Here is a 21,099-nt window from a genome sequence, read left to right on the forward strand (position 1 = left end):
CTCCTGACCTGCCCGCTGCTCCCCTCAGCAGTGTACTTCGTGGATCTGCCTGTTCTGTTCCCCACTCTGTCTCTGGTGAAGCCTCTGGCCACTCCTGAGCCTCTGGCCTGTAACCCCAGTTCTGTATGTACAAATAAATAAATCTTTAAAAAAAATTACTGGAAATTTCTAGGGCTGCAATGTTCTTTTGAAAAAAAGTTATCCATTATAATGGGGGGGGGGGTAACCACTTAAACCATTCCAGCCTCATCAACAAGAGACAACCTGGCATTAAGCCCCAGCTAGTGCACAACATTACCAATGTAGTCTCGTTGCCAAAAATGTTAACCTCAATCTAATGATGAGGCTACAATTACAACACTGCGTAAGAATGGATATTCTACAAGAAGCTGTCTTGGATTCTTTTTAAAACACGATATAAAAAAAATTATTCTAGATTTAAAAACTAAATAGTCAAGTACATTACAGAAATATTACAAGGATTCTGGGTCATAAAGCACATTGGCATCATATAAAGAGATCTTTGAGGGGTACACAAAGTTTATTAGCTCTTGCACTAAAGTGAGTTTGCTTCGGTATAAACGGTATTAATGTAGAGAAATGAAGTTCTTAGAGGTATGCTTAAGTATTTGGAGGTCAAGTGTTAAACTTCTGTAGTGTCTATAACTTTCAAATGACTCAGCACACACATCTATGGAGAGTAAATGAAAACCTTGGTGAATCTAGGGGAAGGGCATACTGATAACTATTCTACTCAGTGCTTCTGTAGACTTAACACTTGTTTCTAAAGCTAGGAGAAAAAATTTGTTTTTCATGACATCAATCTCTTCCTTTTAGCTACACTCCAACAACTTTTAAATTTTGATTCATTTAGGATTTCTAAGGTTTAGAGAAGTAGAAAAGAAGACGATTACCTTTAGTAGTGAAACATAATTCATGGAGATGGAATTCGTTGTGTGGCTATAGAGCTCTAAATCTTCAAACTCTTAACAATGATTTTGTATATTTATTTCAAATAGCTCTAAGTGTGGAATCCAAGAACTGTCCAGTTCCAGTTTGACATCCTTTACTTTTAAATATGTTCATTAAACTATGGTGTTTGAGAGCAGTTTCCAAGTGGACAGCAAATGAAACAATGTCAGTTCATTCTCTTTTATATATCACTTTCCCCTACACATGCTCTATTCCTGACTGTACACAGAGGTTAACACCGTTTCCTTGTAGCATGTTGGCAAGTGGTATTCCTGCCGAATTATAAAACTACATGAGGTCATTTCTGTTCTAAACCCGGAATTTAGCATAGCACTATGACACAAAAGAAAAATTCACTAGTTGGATAGTAAAATAGATAAAATTAAGATCTATGCTGAAGATTTAAGGGAAACTGTAAATTGAGTATTTTAACATATAAAATGAGTATTTTAACATAACAGGCACCACTTAATAATAATAATAATAACTTTAAAATGTTATTGTTGGGCAGAGACTTGAGAAAAGCTTCTGGAATGTAAGAAATATATTGGTCTGTACTTATAGACTAGAATTGATCAATAATTACATTTTATGTCTTGAGTACTTAGAAATTCAAACTAAATGAACTTTTTTCTCAGCTACTTACAAAGTCTATGTTAACATTTGAGTTTAAAAAATGAATTAAACCCTTTCCTTAAGATAAAATATTTTGCAAAGTAGCTATTTTAGTAAAATTTGTTCTAATATGAAAATAAAATCTGTCACGAATTGGAAAGATGAGTATTTTATAATTGAAAAACTAGAGCAAGTTTGAGGATTTCTAATGAGCATTAATGAAAATGTACCCCCAATGAAAATTAAGTCAACAGAAAGAAATGGTTCCTCTTAGATTATTTGAGGACTGAGGAATAACAAAGATCATATTAAAGCTTTTAGTCTTAAGTGAAAAGATAAACTAAGAGTAAAGTGTGCAAAGTGCAGCAATGCCACCTACTAGGATAGCGTATAGTGGAGTATGAAAGAAAACTTCCTTACATTGGGTGATTTTTACAAATTCTTTTTGTGTGGGGCAGGAAAAAAAACCCAAAACAGTCAAAGGTGAGGTATCTTTGGAAAATTTAATTTGGACCATATTTTCCCTCTCGCTGAAAACATCAAATATTTCCATACATTTTGGGTTCCACAGCTTACAAAGGGGCAGTGGGGTTCCCGCAGTTACATACTGTACCCAACTTTCTATAGAAAGATCAGACATTTTCCAACTTTGCTTTTGAATATTTCCTTAAAAATGCTTTAAAGGTTCCTTTCAACAAATGGCAAGTAAAACAAAGTAAGGCTCATTGTCTCCTTTCCCCCCTTTTTTGGTACTGCATTTTGAAGGGAATGAGGGAGGAAGACTTGTCACATCAGTGTGGTATCCTGGCGACTGCTGAGGTCCTCCAGGGCACCCCTGGAGCATCGAGGCCCTGCTGTACTCCCGCACTGAGGAACCTGAGATGGGTAAGTGCTGAACATCCTGGCACAGCCATGTCACAGCACAGAGGTGTCTGTGGGCTGCCTGGTTCTTCTCGGTGCTCATGGGTCTCCTGACCATCAAGACTAACCAAGGTACTAGGACCAATCATAACCAGAGGTCTCCTGGCGGGCACTGCAGTATACAGCTTCACTTCTGTTGGCCTTACAATTTGCATTTAAAGACTATATGTAAATACTGAAAATAAAATGACAAAAAAAATCTGTTTACTAATTCCTATATCAAATTACTAGAATGAAAATAAAAGAATTTGTCCGACTAAACATGTTTTTATGTCAGATGAAAGCTATTCCCTTAAAAGATAATCTTAATGTATCTTTGTCATGTATATTTTTGCCTTGTTGCACATTTTTTAATGCATCATCTGAACAACATTGTCACTTTTCAAACATTTAGTTTCATTAGCTTAAAAAAGGGTATGGCAGTCAAATTTAATCTTGGTTGCAGAAAAACCTTTCAAGTATTAACCCTCATCTTCTTAAGTGTTAAGAGCACATGATTAACAGGTAATCGAAGTTTCTTCTCTTAACAGGAAACTAAGCAGCTAGTGTTGCCAAATCTATCTAGTAAACACAGGGCCCCCTCGTAAATACAAAATTAAATTCTTTTGAGGAACAAATGTGTAAGTTTACTTCTGCAGGATTTACATTTATTTGCTGAATTTTGTAGTTAAAAAATTGTGTGGTCTTTGCCTCTTTATTTTCATACTCAAAGGATTTCTTTGTCGTCTCAGCAGGCTCTCAAGGACAGATGGCAGGTTGGATTTCTCAGTTTGTTTCAGAAAGAGGAAGCAGCCACGTTACGTGCTCTTAGAAACCCTGTAAAAACTCTTGTAGCTGCGTGACGATCTCTGTGTCCACCGTTTCCATCAGGGACTGGAAGCCTTGTTCTCCCAGCAGCTCTTGTTGTGCCTTCAGCTTTTCATAAATGAACTGCTGCAGCGACACCGTGTGCACCGGGTCCTTCAGGGCCAGCTGTGGGACAGAGGGGAGCCATACTCTGTCAAAGAGGCAAACTAGTCCCTCATACATTCAACTGACACTCCTTTTTAATGTTTCCGTAAGTAACAAAACCATGCCCCTTTGATCCTGATTTCATTTTTCAAAACTCCCATTGATTCTCTTAACCCCTGGGTTTAAATGAGATTCAAACCTGTGAGGGCCTTTATTTTACCTCCTTTTTCTCACCAGTTATTGCAGATATATGTAACAAGAACATACATGTATGTATGTTAACTGGCCACCTTATAAAACTCTCTTCATAACTGAACTGTTAATGTTCTTGGATTTTTTCTAGCTTAAATGATCAAATGACTAATGACTCCTTATCTCTTCTTTGCCAATTCTTAAATCTGTAATCACTTATAAGCAAACTCGTTTTTTTATCACACTGGCTAAAAATTCCAGACGGTTAGTGCATCATCGAACCTATTCACTTTCTGCCTAGCACATAGGTAGGCCACCTTTGCCAGTCAATGGAATGTGTGAAGAAAAGCTCTGTGTCATTCCCAACCAGTCTGAAAGCACTACTACTCCTGTCTTCCCCATTTTGTCTTCCAGCTAGAAAGATACCAAGACAGCAATATCTCAATACATCTGGATCAACCCTAACTGTGGACTGTGGACTCCAAGCCCTCTTGTGCTTTCCTGAACAAGAAATAAACTACTACATTAAACTGAGATTCCAGGGGTCTGTTGAGGAAGAGGGCATTCCCTGGCATTAGATCTTTCCCTAGTGGTATGTTTGCATTTAGTTCCATATGATTTAAAAAAAACAAAAGTCATTTAAAGATATATTTTATTCTTTGATTTTAATAAGAAATTTTACCTAGAATAATTACTAAATTAAATTTTCAATTTGCTTTATAATTTTGCATCTATTGTTATAAATAACCTATATTTTTTGTTTTATTCTTTTTCTGACAACTCCTAGTTTAGTAGATTTCAGAATAGTTGACACCCACAGGATTACCTGTTTCTTAAAATTAGGATGGAAGGAAAAAAGGAATGACTCCAAGATCTCAACCTCCACAATGCCTTTGCCATTCATTTAACTACAGATTGACTGCATCTACACAATGAATACTGACTGATGCCATTAGATATGGCCACCTATCTGCTGGCTTTCCACTGACCAGAGGAACAGAGTAGTATCTTCTGCTTGCTATCTATCCTGAGCCCCCAAGAGTCTAAGAAAGATGCGTATTTTAAATTTTAAATTTTATTTTAAACTTCTCCTTTCTTCTCCATCTTCTTTTACCTTTCTCTTTCCTTCTCTCTCTTCCCCATCTCTCTACCCACTTCTCTCACACACAGTAGTTTCCTCATTCCAAAAAGGTATTCATAGCAATTTATTGTTATCATTTAGTATTTAAAAAGTTGTATTATACTACTAATTTTCATGTTACCTTAGCTTTTCCCACTTCAACGCCTGACCCCCATTCTCCCCTTTTAAAATCAACTTTACATATAGGGACTCTGCACTTAAGAGTGATACAAACACATTCTAAGTAACTTTTCAATGAGTTAGATGCTAGTGACAGTAAATTCTTTGTATGTTTCATATAGAAGTGTAAGTCCATATATTTCGATTAACTTGAGCTATCTATCTACTGAGAACTGGACTTTGGTAACAGGTGTTAACCAACTGCTTTGTAACTGGTTCTAAAACTACTTGTTATTATTTCACTAGGAATTTACTTCTTGCAGAAAAATACAAGCCTAATTTAATTCTCAGGGACTGGTGCATGTTAATTTATAGTCTAAATTCCAAGGATATTGTAGCTATTTTGATAATGGTCACTCCATTTTTATATGAATTAAATATTGACATGTTACGTTCTCTGAGACTTAAGTAATCTCCAACAAGGAAAGTAAACAGTGAGACATATATTCTGAAATGTGTGAATTGTATTGTTTTCTAAATAAACATGATAGTGTTCATCTTTCTTAGTCACTGTTCTGGTTGGCCAGTTTGTTTTGAGAATTTTCCATTTGACATCAGCAGATGATTCAGTAGTGCAAGTACTGCTGTGGGGTTATTCTTTTGTTTTGTGGCAAACTTGCCAACTAAAATAAATACACAGTGTAGTTTAAATCATGCATGAGACTATTTCAAGTGCTGCAGCAACACTGGGTGAAGCAATCACAGAATTTTGTGTTTCCTCACTCAGAAAGAGACATAATGCCAATCTTAAAATACTGCAATTTCTTGAACAATTTACCTGTACCAACAGATGGTCAAAGTGGTCATATTCCTCCATCATATTCTGTGTGGTCATATTCCTCCATCATATTCTGTCATTTTTGTAAGTTATTGATAATCTATAATTTGATGAGATAATAATCCCAATTTTGAAAGAGCCTAAGGTCACTGACTGACTTACATTAAACCTTCTTGTGTTTATAGGTTTTCTTCCAGCATTTCTATTTTTAGCACTTATATTTTCAATCCTTCACCTAATAGCTTGACCTTATACAGCATTATATCAAGAGACTTAAGATTCTCATAAGATTTGCTCAAGATCTTGCTTCTTGGAACCACTGAGGTAACTGGAACAATAAAGAGCAGGTGTTTCTATAGATTGCTTATACTTGCTAAGTTCAGATTTTTCAGTTCCTTTAATAAGGTGGTATGGAGAAATAAATGATATCCATAAAACCAATGAGTAGAGACAGAGATGTCATTTCACTGGCAAAGAGAAATCTCATTTGATTTTCCTCAGTGTTTCTCTTTTATCCTCTTCCAACCTCTTTATCACAAATTATTGGACCAGTATATTAAAACACATATTTGGTTTTAGAGTATATTGTCTCACAGAATGGACATGAATATTATGAATATTCATGAATATTATATAATATATAATAATATATAACATGAATATTAATAATACTTCTGGAAGGAAATACTAGAGTAAAAATCATTACTGAGTAATAATATGTTTAGAATCTACCAGGTGATTGTTTTTTAACTTAACAACATTGATCTTACACCCCTAAATATCCCACTAAACTTTGTTATATAGTTATTTTACTTTGATGATGGTAAGATGAATGGAAGGAAGGAGGAAATCTTCTGTTTAGTTACATTAGAAATTGAACGGAGATAGTTTTCAATTTACTGCTGAAATTGGTTTACAGCATATAAATGCTTTCACAAAACATTTAAGGGATGGTTTCAAAAGGCAATTCATTTTTGTAGGACACTAAAAATACACCTATGACCATATTATTGGTTCAATTCATCCTATTTAGTAAACATTTTCAATTTAGTGATGTCACATTATCCTCACGGTCTTTTCAGTAAACTGACTAACAACAGTTTGTGTAGTCTTGTGACGCTGTAAGTTTAGTTGAGCCTAAAAAGATCTCCTAGTTGGAGTGTGGTGACATAACTGAATAATATAATCAGTAAATTTAATTTAGTAGCTATTTATAAAAATTCTACCTTATAAGTAGAAATTACTTTTTAAAAATGTTCATGAAACTGAGCATATTCTAGGCTGTAAAGAAAACCTTTAGTTTCCCAGAGTAGAAATAGTATAATTCATATTCTCTTACTACAGTGATACAAAACCTAAGTTAAATGGTTGAGAAAGATACCAATCATTTTAAATGCAATACTTTTGAAGCAATACTTTAAAAGGGAAAGTTTCAATTTTGAACAGTGAGGTTATTATACATGAAAACATGTGAGTATATTAAATTATTCATAGGTGTAAGTCATTTCATTATCACCCAAAAAGAATGAAAATAAAAGAACTCAGAACTCATTTTGGAATTTAAAAAGTCATCCTTAGGAAAACAGAACTATGACCTTATAAACTTAAATGGGTGAATAAGTGTCTTTTCTTTTTTAATAACAACAAAATAAGCAGTGGAGTTCTATTAGTCAGGTAGCTGGCCACGGGGTCACAGCCCGTGACCTTTGCTTTCTTTCTGCTTAGCAAATCTCTCAGCAGGTTATTCTTTACCAAGTAGAGTGGCTCAAACTTTTAATCCTGAATTGGGACAGTATAGTTTTCTACTCATCTTAATTACAAGGCATGGTAATACTAGGAAAAATCTTAAGGCATCTCAGATTCTGGCCAATCACACTCTTTTCTATCTCTGGGACTACAATTCCCATTTCCCCTTGATAGTTAGGGATAAGCCAGCATAGTAACTTCTTCCTTTGTCTGTTTATTCATGGGCACAAGAAGTCCTGGTATCATTCTTAACTTCCAGCTCAGTGGAATCACTATCATGTATCCTGATGGAAGCATTGCTTCCTTTGGAACGAGGATCTCTGGTCCAGCAGATAATAAGGTCACTGGGACAGGAGGCAAACCAGTGAGTCACAAGGAGTAATAGCATGTGGTGCCGTTTCCATTCCATCTCCACCTGCTGGTAGTGAATCAGTGAATCCTGGCTATGAAGAAACACATCCCTGATTCTAAATATAAACACCCTTCAGGAGAACCTTGCCCCAGCCCTGCAAGATATTGCTGTTATTGATTCCCAAGGGCCTCTGTCTGGCTTTTACAAATTAATCCTCCACAAAGTTTTAAATTTTCAAGTGTGGAATGTTTACTGTGGATCACACAGTAGGAGAGAGGCAAGAAGTATCCTGGACCACCTCTGGACTGTGAGCAGCACAGGCCACAGTTTTATGGAGTTGACGATCAGGGCAGAATAGCAGGGAGCAAGTTTAAAGCCTGTCAACACATTCTTGGAAAACACCATCTGTAACAGCACTCTTATTTAAAAGAAAAAAAAATTAAAAATGTGTGGGTGGGGGGGATACAAACAAGTAAGTCATCAAACAAAAGAATATAAATGAACTATCAACATCTGAAAAATGCTCAACCTTAATCATGAGAGAAAGTGTATTAAATAATAGTTACTGTTTTCTGCCTATCATACTGTCCACAGTAGGGAAAAGTCATGTGCCATTGCTGGATACATAACTTAAAAATATTAGTTGACTTTTTGGATTGCAATATATGTTATACTCAATACTGAATAACCATGTTAGTCTGTCAGTTAGTCCTCCACCCTTAAATGGCATTACATGAGAAAGACAGTAATTCATCTCATAGGGAATATTCCCATTTGACACAAAATATTTGAAAGTTTACTCAAGAATGGAAATTTAATATAATTAATAATTTGTACTATTCATCAAGCACAATCTTACATGAAACTGGCTTTAAAAGAAAAAACCTGGGCTCTCTCTGATGGTGCAATGGGTTAAAGCATGGCACTGCGAAGCTTTCAGAAGCCACAGTAGCACGAGTTCAATCCCTACCAGAGAGCTGACACACATGGCGTGGCAGACCTCTCCTGACCTGCCTGCTGCTCCCCTCAGCAGTGTATTTCAGTAGATCTGCCTGTTCTGCTCCCCACTCTGTCTCTGGTGAATCCTCTCACCACCACACCTCTGGCCTGTTCCCCAGTTCTGTAAGTATAAATAAATAAATCTTAAAAAAAAAAAAAAAGAAAAAGAAAAAACACAGTATATGCAAAATAATAGCACTCTCAAAAGTGCCTCAGGCATGTACCTTCCTTACTCTCTGTGGACTATGCTGTAAGAGCTGTTGCTCAAGAGATACAAAGGATGGAGACCAGTTCAACGGAATGTCAACTTATGCAACTATGAAAAGACATGATGCAAATCTAAAGTTATATACATGGAAATAGCCCCCTTAAGTGTTATTACACTTAAAAACTAAGCAGCAAAAAAATGTATTTCTCATTTGTGTACAACACTAGATCATGTATTTATACATGCAAATAAAAGGTCTAGAAATAAGTATATCTATCATAAAATTAGTAAGAGCTACCATGGGGATAGGGTACTTCATATATGATATTTATTTTGTGGCTTTAAATTAGTATGTTACTTAAAAAAAAAAAATTATTTATTTATGCATACAGAGCTGGGGTACAGGCCAGAGGTACAGAGGGCAGTGAGAGGATCAGTCAGAGTAGGGAGCAGAACAGGTAGACTGATTAAGTAAACTGCTGAGGGGAGCAGCAGGCAGGTAAGGAGAGGTCTGCTGCACCCTGTGGGTCACCTCCGGGGCAGGGGATCAAACTCATGCTGAAGTGGCTTTAGCTTCTTAGTGCTATGCTTTCACCTGCTGGGCCACCAGGGAGGGCCCAGTATGTTACTTTTATAATTAAAAAAGCCTTTAAAATATCTATTTCCTTATATGGAACAATCTTTGAAAAGAATTCCTTAATTTTCCCTCTCTCAAAAGATAGATTCTTTATTAAAAAAGAAAAAAAATACACAACTAGCAGTACTGATGATTTGAGAAAAAGAATGAAGCAGAAGAGAAAAGCAAAAATGAAAGTGGGACAAACTGCTGAGAAGATAGTCTATGTAGTTTCACTGGCATGTTATCGTGAGGCTACATTCATCATCTACAAACGTCACGAGTTCACTTACAATTGCTACACTGCCAAAGTTTCCAAAAAAATAGCATCGCATTTCTAAATGGCTTTCTGGTTAGGGTTTTATAAACAATTAAGTAAATAGTGAAAAAACAGTAAAGCTGTCTGCTTTGTAATACTCAAGAATACTGAAGTCAGCAGGAAATTAAAAATCTCAATAATGAAAAAAAACTCAGCAGCCATCACTTTGTTTAGTTCAAGGACATTTTGAACAGATTTTTCTTTTCTAGTGCCTTCTGATTACTTCTAGCCTACTGTGAACGATCTTAACCTCTGGATCGTAAACTATTTTTTGATTAACATTTTTGTTCTATCACAGGAAGAACTGCTGTCTCAGGAGGATGCCTAGTTATCAATTTGTGTCTTTATTACATCTCAGTTGGATTATTGCAATTCATTATTTCCTATCTTTTTAGATTATTTTAATGTCACTTGCAACTCTGCAGTTTGCAAAAAAAGAATTAACCATTATTATAACAGTATATTTTTAAGATTTGTGATAAGTTCAACACTGATTTTGAGGGGCTCAATTTTAAAGAAAGCTGTACAATCTATGACTTTTGAAATATTTATTGTTTTTTAATGCAGTTTTAAGTAAACTTATGTTAGGGCAGTCTTCTGTATATTTCAGTATTGCCCAAAAATGAAGACAAGGCTAAATTAACAGCAATATAAAAGGCAAACTTAAGAGAAGACAATAGAATCTGAGCAAAATATGGAAAACAAGTAAATCCTACTTTAAGAAACTGGCTTTTTAACAGGTAAATAGTATTGAGTATTTCAAAAAGAATATGTATATATTATTGATCAATATATGCCAGAAGATAGATTCTGTGGGTATAAATCCAAGCTAGCAGTTGATACACTGATTATAAAGATCAACACTTTTCACATGGCAAACATTGAAAAATGTGCATGAAATGAATATGAAAAGAAAAATGGTTTCATTCTGAATATGCTACTCTACTGCCATTGTGTGGAGGTCAAGAGAAGCAGTGCTACTCCTGGAACTTTTCTCCTGGGAAAAATAGCTATCTGCTCCCTAATCTGCATGTAATATCTCAAAGTGTCTATAAATCTCACACAGAAGTCAATCTATAGACTGAATCTCAGGTTAAGAAATTCTATGTAGATGAAACAATGATCCCAATCTTTACCATCTCTCCTCAACTTTATGAATTAATAATACTCAAACTAAGATCTTTCTTTGGATTCCCAATGACACAAACACATACTTGAGATTTCCCCAAGTCTTAATTTAATAATAATTCTTTCATTAAACAGAATCTTATTTATATACACTGATACTTAGATAAATTAAAATTTTCTTGAGAATATAAAAAAATGGATGGTTTATGCTAGGTAAAGTAAATCAGAAGGAAAAAGATAAATATTGGATTGTTTCGCTTGTATGCTGAACATAGATAAACAAAACAAAGGGTCAAAGACAAACCTTGAAAGCTGACCTGAATGTGAAGCATCTGTGAGGGGAAGGAACAGCACAAGCAAGGTGTGAACATGGTGGGGGATAAGAGTACAAGGGAATATGGTGATGAAGGTATGGGTGCTATGGTGGTGGGAGAACCACTCCTGAAGGGAGAAATCAGACTGGCTAGACATTAACTAAATTAGTAAATAAATAATGCTTTCTTAGCAATTACCAGAAAGCACTAATATACACAAAAACTTAAATTTAGGAAGAACTTACAAAGGTTGTATTTTGCTAGAAATATTTTACTAGAAATAGTTATATTAAATAACTCACTAGAACACTACAAATCAGTAAAGGAAAGGAACAATATTAGAACTAAAAATATCAAACCATTTTTCAATTTATAGGTCCTAGAAATCTGATGATCCAATTTCTCTTTCATTTCTCAGCAGAAGAAAAAGGCTTAGAGAGACATGGTTTGACCAGTTCAAGGTCACCATTAATAGCACAAGCAGGAACAGAATTGGTCTTTCAAGCCCTTGGATACTGTCCTTTCCTCTATATTAGCTGATAGGGAGATGTTATTGAGATAAAAACAAAGTAAAATAGATGAAAGTCAAAAACAGCTTAAAGGCTGCCAGAGCAGTACAATATTACTATATCCCACAAATGAGCATGACACCCCTGACGGTTAATGTGGGATAGTTTAAGAAGCATCATAATCAGACTAAAATTAGAATGGGTGCTAACATTTACACAGCAATTGCTGGGTGTTCAGCATTATTCCATGACTGTTTTATATATTTATTGATTCTACCTTTAGGTATTGTTGCTTTTATTCTGCAAATGAGGAGAGGATACAGTGAAATTATTAGCTGCTAAGGTGAGGAGATTGGCAGGGATTCCAAGAAAAAGGTGGTAAAGTTTATTTATGTACTTATTTCACATTCAAATGTCAAGGTAAGTATGTAAAAATTCAAGATTATAAATAACTTTTAAAGGCAATGCATTTAGATGTTTCCACTTTTTTGTTCCTTTTGCCTGCTGAAATTCCCATAGTGAGAATTAACGTTTTTCAAACAAGCCAGTAGCTTATTTAAAGATTTTTTTATAATATATCTCTGAAAATGTTTATTGAAAGATATGAAATAACAAGGAATGAAACCACTTCAGGAAATTTCCTTGAAACAGAAGAAATAACATTACAACTTAAATAAGGTTTCATAATCATTAAGTTTTCTGTAGGTAAAAGAGTAAACCTTTTTGTTCTGCTAAAAAAGGTAGCAATTATCTCAGATCAAAAGTTGACCTCAATTCCCTGTACAATTTATCTTTGTGTTTCAGGAAGACACCCCAACTTTCAATACTCAGTGAGCTTGAAATAATTCTACCACAAGCAATGATGGACAGATGCTTAGATGAATGGACAGATTTTCAAACCTACAGAACACAGTGCTGACATATGGTTCTCCAAAATTGCTGAAGCTACCTTTGTAACTTACCATCTTTTTCCTCTTATCCTGTTCTGTGGGAGGTTCTTCATCTTCTGTTACTTTTGGTTCTTCAAGATGAGACATCAACATACAACTACAGTCAAAAAAATATTCTGAGTAAATTACAAATTCCTATAATAACCTCAAAATCACAGAATATTAGTGGTTCTGTGTATGAAACTATGTGGAATCAACTAGATAAATTTATTCAAATTAATAATTATTAATTATAAAAAGGTCCCTCATTTAAAAGGGGTCACACGAAAAAGAATTTAAAGCATTCAACTTGAGCATATATATGTATAGGCAAATTGTGAAGCACCCATTGCTTGGCATAATAAGGCATACCTTTTATTTGTTTCTAAAATGATACAAGCATCTAAAATTAATGCTTCCAATTCTAATATTCATATATCTATAAATTAGTATACATGTTTCTAACAGTACAGTTATTAAAATAATAACATCATTGGGGCCTCCCTGGTGGTGTAAGGGATTAAGTTTCAGTACTGTGAAATTATCCACAGCCCCTGTAGTACAAGTTCAATCCCTGGCCAGGTTGCTAACCTACATGGTGCAGATCTCTCTGTGCTGCCCGCTGCTCCCCTCAGCAAAGTACTGCAGTCAATCTCCTTCTTCTGCTCCCCATTCTGTTTCTGGTGAATTCTCTTACCCCCCAGCCTGAACCTCTGGCCTACCCACCCCAGCTCTTGTATGTAAAAATAAATTTTTAAACAAATTATAAATAATAACATCATTAAAAATACTGCTAAATTATCCAACAATGTTCTTTGTGCTCCAAAGGAATTGCTATGCTCTGAGAATCTTACAGCTGATAACAATTGTATCTGCAAGACAGTTACAAATTATTTCACTTTGATTATCTGCACCACTGCTCTTCCCCATTAGCAGAGATAATAGAAATATAGATTCCTATTCAGTCAACAGAGAGAGCCAAGACATGAGTATCGTCTACTGAATCAAGTGGATGGTACAACCTCATTTTCCCTAACTCAATATAGTAAAATTTAGCAATTTATAGGTTCCTAATCAATAAATTATGATAAAGAAAGCTTGGTTTATCTTATGTTTTATAGGAATTTCAAGTACAGGACCATCCTCACTTAGCTGTGTAACTTTTAATTCAGAGTTCTGGGCAGGTATTGACACCAGAAACATGACAGGACTCACTCTTGAAGGGGACATGAGTATCCTTTCACAGCCTATACTCCACAATTATAAAAAAAATATTCTGGAACAAGTACCTCTGGCCTAGTCCTTATATAGTGGTGGGGTCAAAGAGAAAGGACCTTAAGCTAGAAATCAGAACTGAAAAACTGTTGTAAGACCTCAATCCCTGTTACCCTGCATGGCCTTAGTCTCTTTGAGCTACAATCCTTTGGTCTACCGTCATGTAAGATAGTGCAGCAAAATCGGGTAGAAGCAAGAAAATTATCACATTACTACTCAACCCAAAAGCTATCTTAAAATGACATGTCTAGAGAAAACCTAGATTTCAGTTTGTATTTAGAACTGAACTTCCTTCATGCTAGTTATTTAATACCTGCTGTTGACTTGAATTCTATCTACAATTAATCTGAATCTATATGGAATTATGCTTTATTTTACATCAGATTCCTGATTACAGTCCATATTTGTTAGCTTACTTGTATAGAAAAATCTATTCTACTTTTTCAAAATTAAAAGATATATCACATTAATAATGGTACAAGCACACATGTACACACATACATTTTCCCATCTACCAAAAACTACCCAAAGAACAAAATATTTTTGTTTTGTAATTCTATGCATTGCAGTCATCTGGAAAATGGGATGTGAAAATAAATTTTTGGGTTTAAAAGTACAAACTGATAATCTCACCTATAGGAAAATCAATTAGAAGAGCAACAGGTTGGGACTTAGATGGTATCTAAAGTGGGGGCACTTTTGTGTGATCAGGCTCCATACGTCCAGGTAGTTAGTGTCAGAACTGAATTGAATCATAGAACACAGCTTGTGTCTGAACAGAATTTGTTGATGTTGGAAAACACTCTAGACTATGTAACTGGCTATCAGCAAAGTTGATTTAAGAAACCACTTATGGATCACTTCTGAACATTATAATGAAAAGAACTGGCAACATTATTCATTTGATTTCTGTAATGAAAACTTAGGTTGCTTATATAATTGCCAGTTTCCCTAACCAAACACCAAATTTGCCCAATTGTTCTCCTTTGTGTCACCATATACTTCTGGGGGGGAAAAAGGCCAGTTCCAGAGACTGAAGAAGTCACTATGGAGATCCTATTTGGTCAATGACTACTTTCAACCAGACATATTTAAGATATTCTAGCTTATTAGACTTGAAGGCAAGTCTGACCGATGGCATATAGGAAAGACTTTGTGGCTAACAAAGATATATGGAAAAAAGAAAATTAGTTGTCTGGCATTGACATTACTGTGAAGTGTAATGTCATGAACTATTTTGTAACAGTGAGAGAAGGTAGTCTGCAGACTAAGTCAATGTGGTAAGGGATGGAATTAAAAAAAAAAATGGAGGTTTTTGATAATGTCATGAGGTCACAAAGTTAGTTAATCCTGGTGTCATTTATTGGGTTGTTGGAAAAGTCATGCTGTATTTTTTCTGGTTTTCAATCAAAAATGCATCATGACTTTTCTGACAACCCAATACTTAGTTATTTTGTTGTCAGATATAACTACTGCTTAACTATTAAAGCCAGTTGACTCTTGTAGTTAAAAATGCTTTTATATCCCCTTATATATAAACACCCTCTTAAAAATTCATTTCTGGTATCAGGAAAGTTAAATAGTCTTTCCCATCAATGATATACCTAACTATTCCCTCCATTCCCTCCTACTTGAAAATAAGAACTTTGTAATTCCTAATGGCAATTAGAAAGTTCAAAACTAAGCCTTAAAACAAAATGCCACAAGTTTCCCCAATTAAAATTTCTTGTTTAAATCCCTTCAATCCTCTGTTAATAGTTTTTGGTCATAATAAACAAGACTTTTTCTTATGGATTGTCTCAAATTCTTATGTTCACTAGGCTGAATATAGACAACTAACACTACATACTAACAGTATAGATAAAACACTATGAAGGAACAGAAAAGGATGCAATGAATTCTTCTTGAAAATCTGGAAAGGAATCTTAGATGTAGCTATTTGCCAAGTAGGATGATGCTAAGGCACAACATTCCAAGAAAAAATATTACAAGCCAAGTGAGATGTGTAAAAGACAATGGCACATTTAGGGAGTAATGAGAAATCCAGAGAGGTTTTAAGAGAAACCTCTAACTCAACGCACATTGAAGGCTAGCAGTGAGCAGCAACCCCATCAACTTTATAAAAAACTGTGTTCTAGAAAAATAGGGCAGAATGGATCAGAGGGGGAAAGCAGAAAAAGAAACCCTAAAGAGGTCAGTGGGACCTACACAAATTAGGATAATATACAGAGAATAATGTTAAAATCAAAGTTTCTTTTGGTATTTTTTATTCCATTCTGAAGAGCTATTGCTGGGTCAATGTATCAAGTGAAGAAGGGGAAAAAAGCTTCTAAATTCTAAGTTTTACTTCTGTTTCAAACAAAATTACTTCCTTTACAGCAAGTGCTTTATATTCTTTTAAGCTATAAAGCCACAGTTGGAGTTTTTTTTTTTTTTTTTTTTAAGAAAAGAACTATAGTGTCTTACTAAAATGCTGCCTAAATCCCTTCTTTTTATTTCCCAAACTTTGGCAAAGGGTTGTCAACTTCATGTTCCAATGTGCCTAACAACAAAGTATTATTTTGGGGAAAAAAGGAAAATGTTCTAACCAGGGACACTTAGAAAGTAAATTTCTAGACTCATTAATATAATTTCCTAGTTCAATGAAATATGACCTCTACTTACTAAATCACAGCACAAAGAAACTCTCAAGTGGAAACTCTCAAAATGGAATACTTCTTTCCTAGAAACAAACCCATTTCCCGTTCTATTCTCAAGAAATAACTACCAAGATCAGGAAGTTTGAGGTCTGGAATCTCATGAAGGCTTGTTTATCTGTATATGAAATATGCCCTTTATTAACAGTATCAATAAAAGGAAGGTACGACAATTCTGCTACATTTTAAAAAAATACACTGAGAATTTCAAAATAATGTTGTATAAATATGAGTTTATCAGCATTTCTGACAACTATATTCTCTCTGGAACCAGTCAAGGACAACACAACCCTATGCTTTTTCAACCAAGCAAATATGAAACAAACCATCCCTTTTACCCCATAACTGGTTTGAGGGCAAGGAAGGGAAATTTTATTAGTTAAGTAAAATAACAATTAAAATTTTTTCTTCGTAAAAGACAAAATTTCAAAGCTGTCATGTTATGCTTATATGCTGATGAACAAAAACCATGCAGGATTTAATTATCCCCCAAAACTAAGTGTGATTAGTTAAATTATGCACCTACTCTTTGTAAGTTCCTGTTTCAGTATCTTCCGTCATGACATCATGTAGGCCCTCCACTGAGATGTTTATAATCCCGCAGAATTTATCCTGGATAACACTACAATAAAGAAGAGCAAAACAAGTTAAACTTAAATATTTCGAAGGGTAACTCTTATTTTTCTAATTTTCACATCCTCCTGAACATGAAAAGAAATTTTAGTTCCTAAATACAACTATTTACAGTATATACCATTATCATTTAAAACAACTCCATATTGCTCTCAGTAAGCTCTTTTATTTTTTTAAGTCAAGATGTGTATAACTGTAGTTCTTAATCTTGTGTTACTATTTCCTGAAGGTACACCATTTTAAGGCATGTTCTAGGACTATAAAAGTATTTATCTGTAGAATATATGAGCTTCAGAAACTTCATGCAGTGGTGCTTTACCTGGCTTTTGAAAACGATGCAGTAAAGAAAAAAACAAATCAATCCACCTTTCAAATGCTCGTTCACCCTACTTAAAAACCATGCTGGCTTAAAATCACCTCTTACCCTCTTGCATCATAATGAACTAAACCACAGGTTTTCAAAAACTAAATGCCCTTAGAAAGATAAAAATTCTCATGCCCAAAGGTACAAATAAATGAAATATTTGAATGTTCTCTTGGTTAGACTAAAAAAGATTAACCAGGACTCTAATTTCTATTTGTCCCATTTGTATTAATATTTGTTCTAGTGAGTATTTTACATTTTTCATTGCTTTAGGTAACTAATTCATCACCATAAAAAATGAACTTTATATCATTTCTCCATAAGGGATGAAGTAACATACTTATATCACATTGTCAACCCCTGGCATCAGGGGGGAAAACAAGCATGCAGGGACACAAAATTTTTGATTACCCTTTATGAAGAACTTTATAATCTAAAACTGATGTTTTAATAGTTTTTCATAGTGGCAAGTCCAAGAAATAAAAACTTCAGAATTCCTCTACTCTGGAAATGAAAATCACAACCACAAGATACTACCTCATATCCATGATAAATGGCCCATATTTAAAAAAAAAAAACAAAAAACAAAACCAGAAACCAACTATTGGTGAGGATATGTAGAGAAAGGAACCCCTGTAAACAGCTGGTGACAATGTGGACTAATTCAGCCCCTTTGGTAAACAGTATGGAGGCTCCTCAAAATATTACAAATAGAAATCCCATATAAAGCAACTCCACTTCTCAGTATTTATCTAAGGGATACAAAATTACAAATTCGAATGGATGTATGCATTCCTATGTTCAATGAATCAGTATTTACATAACCAAGTTATGGAAACAACCTACATCCCTAAACTAAAGACAGATGAGTGAATAAAAAAGGTATGGTATATATACACAAGGGAAAATACAGCTATAAAAAAGGTGAAATCTTGTCATTTGTGTCAATACAGATGGAATTATGTGAAGTGAAATTAGGAGGAAGACAAACACTGAATGTTTTTATATAGGTGGGATATGAAGAAACAAAAGAACACACAAAACTAAGCCAAATGAGCCCTAAAAATATGAATTAAGGTTACCATGGGGTGTCAAGGGGAATTTAGATGGAGAACAAAGACAGGGAAGGGGCCCAGTGGTCAGTGGTGAAGGATTATTGGTGCTTTAGTGGTGGGTACAGTGTGGTAATATACATTTAAATCACATGAAGTATTGTATAGCAATGTTACTGCAACACAAAATAATATAGAAATTTACTCTAGTCAGATCACGATTATTCAACATAAATATCAACCTAATTAACATTTGGAGGCACTCACATCATTATATTTTAAATATAAGAGATCAGTGGCAGATCAGGTAAGGTAAGAAAGTAAGTTTTTATGCATTGAAAAAGCCTAACCAAGTAGGATCTTCTTGGAACCACATTTCTCTCCTATATTGTTTAACAGGATGAAGTAGAGAATAGTTTAATGAAACAAAAACGCAAGAGAAAGTTCTGATTTATTGGTCTTGTTCCAGAATTTGTCCATAGCAAAGACTACAGTGGTGACATTCACACTAAAATTAGGGTTTATTTTCCTCCTCCAGATATTTTCTAGGATCAAGGCTACAAATATGTATTTCATTTAAATGGAAACACATCTTTTTTTTACCAAGTATTCTTTACATGGTCATGGAAAATTATATTAATAATTCCTGTTCCTCTGTGAAATACTGACAAATAGGATAAAAAATTCATAGTAGAAGCTTACTGTTATTTTAAAATGAAGACTGTACATTTTTATATCAATCTTCTTTCTTATACTTTCTAGCCTCAGGATTTTTATAGCCCCTTCTAAGTGTTAGGAATTCTATACCTGGTATTTATCTGGTTAATTGTATTAACAATAAGAATATACTACAAGTGTTTATGGTCCTAGATTCTAGAATCAATGCCTAAGGAAGGTTTCATTAGTAAAAACCAGATAATTTAGAACAATTGATTTTTGAAAGTCAAAACATAAAGTGCAGTAGAACATAAAATTTTTTTGCTCTTTGGTGTCTCAAAGGGGAAAATAAAATTTATTAAGGCAAGAAAAGGGAATACCATAGAATCTCATTGAATAAGACTTATTTTATCAAAAACAAAGCTTTCTAAAGCAATGACCCCAACTAAGTCAAGGGTTTATGCACATGTACTGGGAACTGAAGAGATACAGGAAGACAAGGAGATAAGTGAAAAAAAGAAGACAACTTATGATCTCACACTATTCAGGATGAGAAAATGACTTCTTGCTAAAATAGTGTGTTCTATACTACCACACAATGCTTCAAAAGAACCAAGAGAGTCAGAAGTAATGATAAAGGCACATGAGGCCAGCAGCAAGCAGACTATACATTTCCCTCATTCCTCTTCTCTTCCTAAGGAATTTCTCTTCTAAACCACAGTGTTTCCTACATTCATGTGTAGCCACAAGATCCTACCAACTTCAGCAGGGTGATGTTTAAAGGCACAGGACACTGTTAGGTTTTTGTTTTTTGTTTGTTTTTCTTAAAGATTTTATTTATTCATACAGAACTGGGGTACAGACCAGAGATGTGGAGGGTGAGAGGATTCACCAGAGACAGAGCAGGGAGCAGAGCAGGCAGATCGACAAAGTACACTGCTGAGGGGAGCAGCGGGCGGGTCAGGAGAGGTCTGCGGCGCCATGTGGATCTCCTCCGGGGCAGGCAAGGATAGAACTCATGCGGAAGTGGTTTAAGCTTCTTAGTGCAGTGCTTTAATCCGCTGCGCCACTAGGGAGGGCCCTGTTAGGTTTTGTTTTCCAATGAATTTTTTTTTTCTTTTAAAAAACTATGCTTAGAACAGTGTAGCACTAATATAGAAAAAAACGACACCAATCACCTTGTCACTAATAGTCCATAACTGAAATCGGTAGGGAACAAAATAATAATGCAATCTAAAGTCCCAACTCACCTAAGAGCTCATCATTAAAGAAAGGGGAAAACTAGACATTTTAAGTAAAAACCATAAAACTTATTCTTCAGCCAGAGATAGGCATAAATAGTCTAACACAAGAGTTTTGTTTTGTGTCACAAACCCCATTTTCCTCCTTAGCACAAAGCAGCACATTCTATCATAGGTCCACCCACATACAGGTTTTCAAACCTGTGGTGGAAAATGCATGTGGAACCAACTTCGTACAATACCTAAATTAAAGCTGTTCTTCATATTTTTATAAAAGTTTCCTACATTTTCATTTCCCGGAGGAAGACAAACACTGAATGTTTTTATATAGG

General features: G+C 34.8%; 1 protein-coding gene across 2 annotated transcripts in view; it reads right to left on the reverse strand.

The window, feature by feature from the left end:
- Window positions 1-2,080: 2,080 nt before the first annotated feature.
- Window positions 2,081-21,099, reverse strand: part of IPO11 (importin 11) — a 113,819-nt gene continuing 94,800 nt past the window's right edge. For both annotated transcript variants that reach the window (XM_012721955.1, XM_004678275.2), the window contains exons 29-31: window positions 17,347-17,442; window positions 12,883-12,967; window positions 2,081-3,480 (exon numbers count right to left, since the gene is read on the reverse strand). In XM_012721955.1, the coding sequence (XP_012577409.1) occupies window positions 3,316-3,480; window positions 12,883-12,967; window positions 17,347-17,442 (346 nt within the window). In that variant the 3' untranslated portion in view covers window positions 2,081-3,315. The remainder of the gene's footprint in view (window positions 3,481-12,882; window positions 12,968-17,346; window positions 17,443-21,099) is intronic.

Source organism: Condylura cristata, unplaced genomic scaffold, assembly GCF_000260355.1.
Source record: "Condylura cristata isolate star-nosed mole 26May11 unplaced genomic scaffold, ConCri1.0 scaffold00007, whole genome shotgun sequence".
Taxonomy (NCBI): domain Eukaryota; kingdom Metazoa; phylum Chordata; class Mammalia; order Eulipotyphla; family Talpidae; genus Condylura; species Condylura cristata.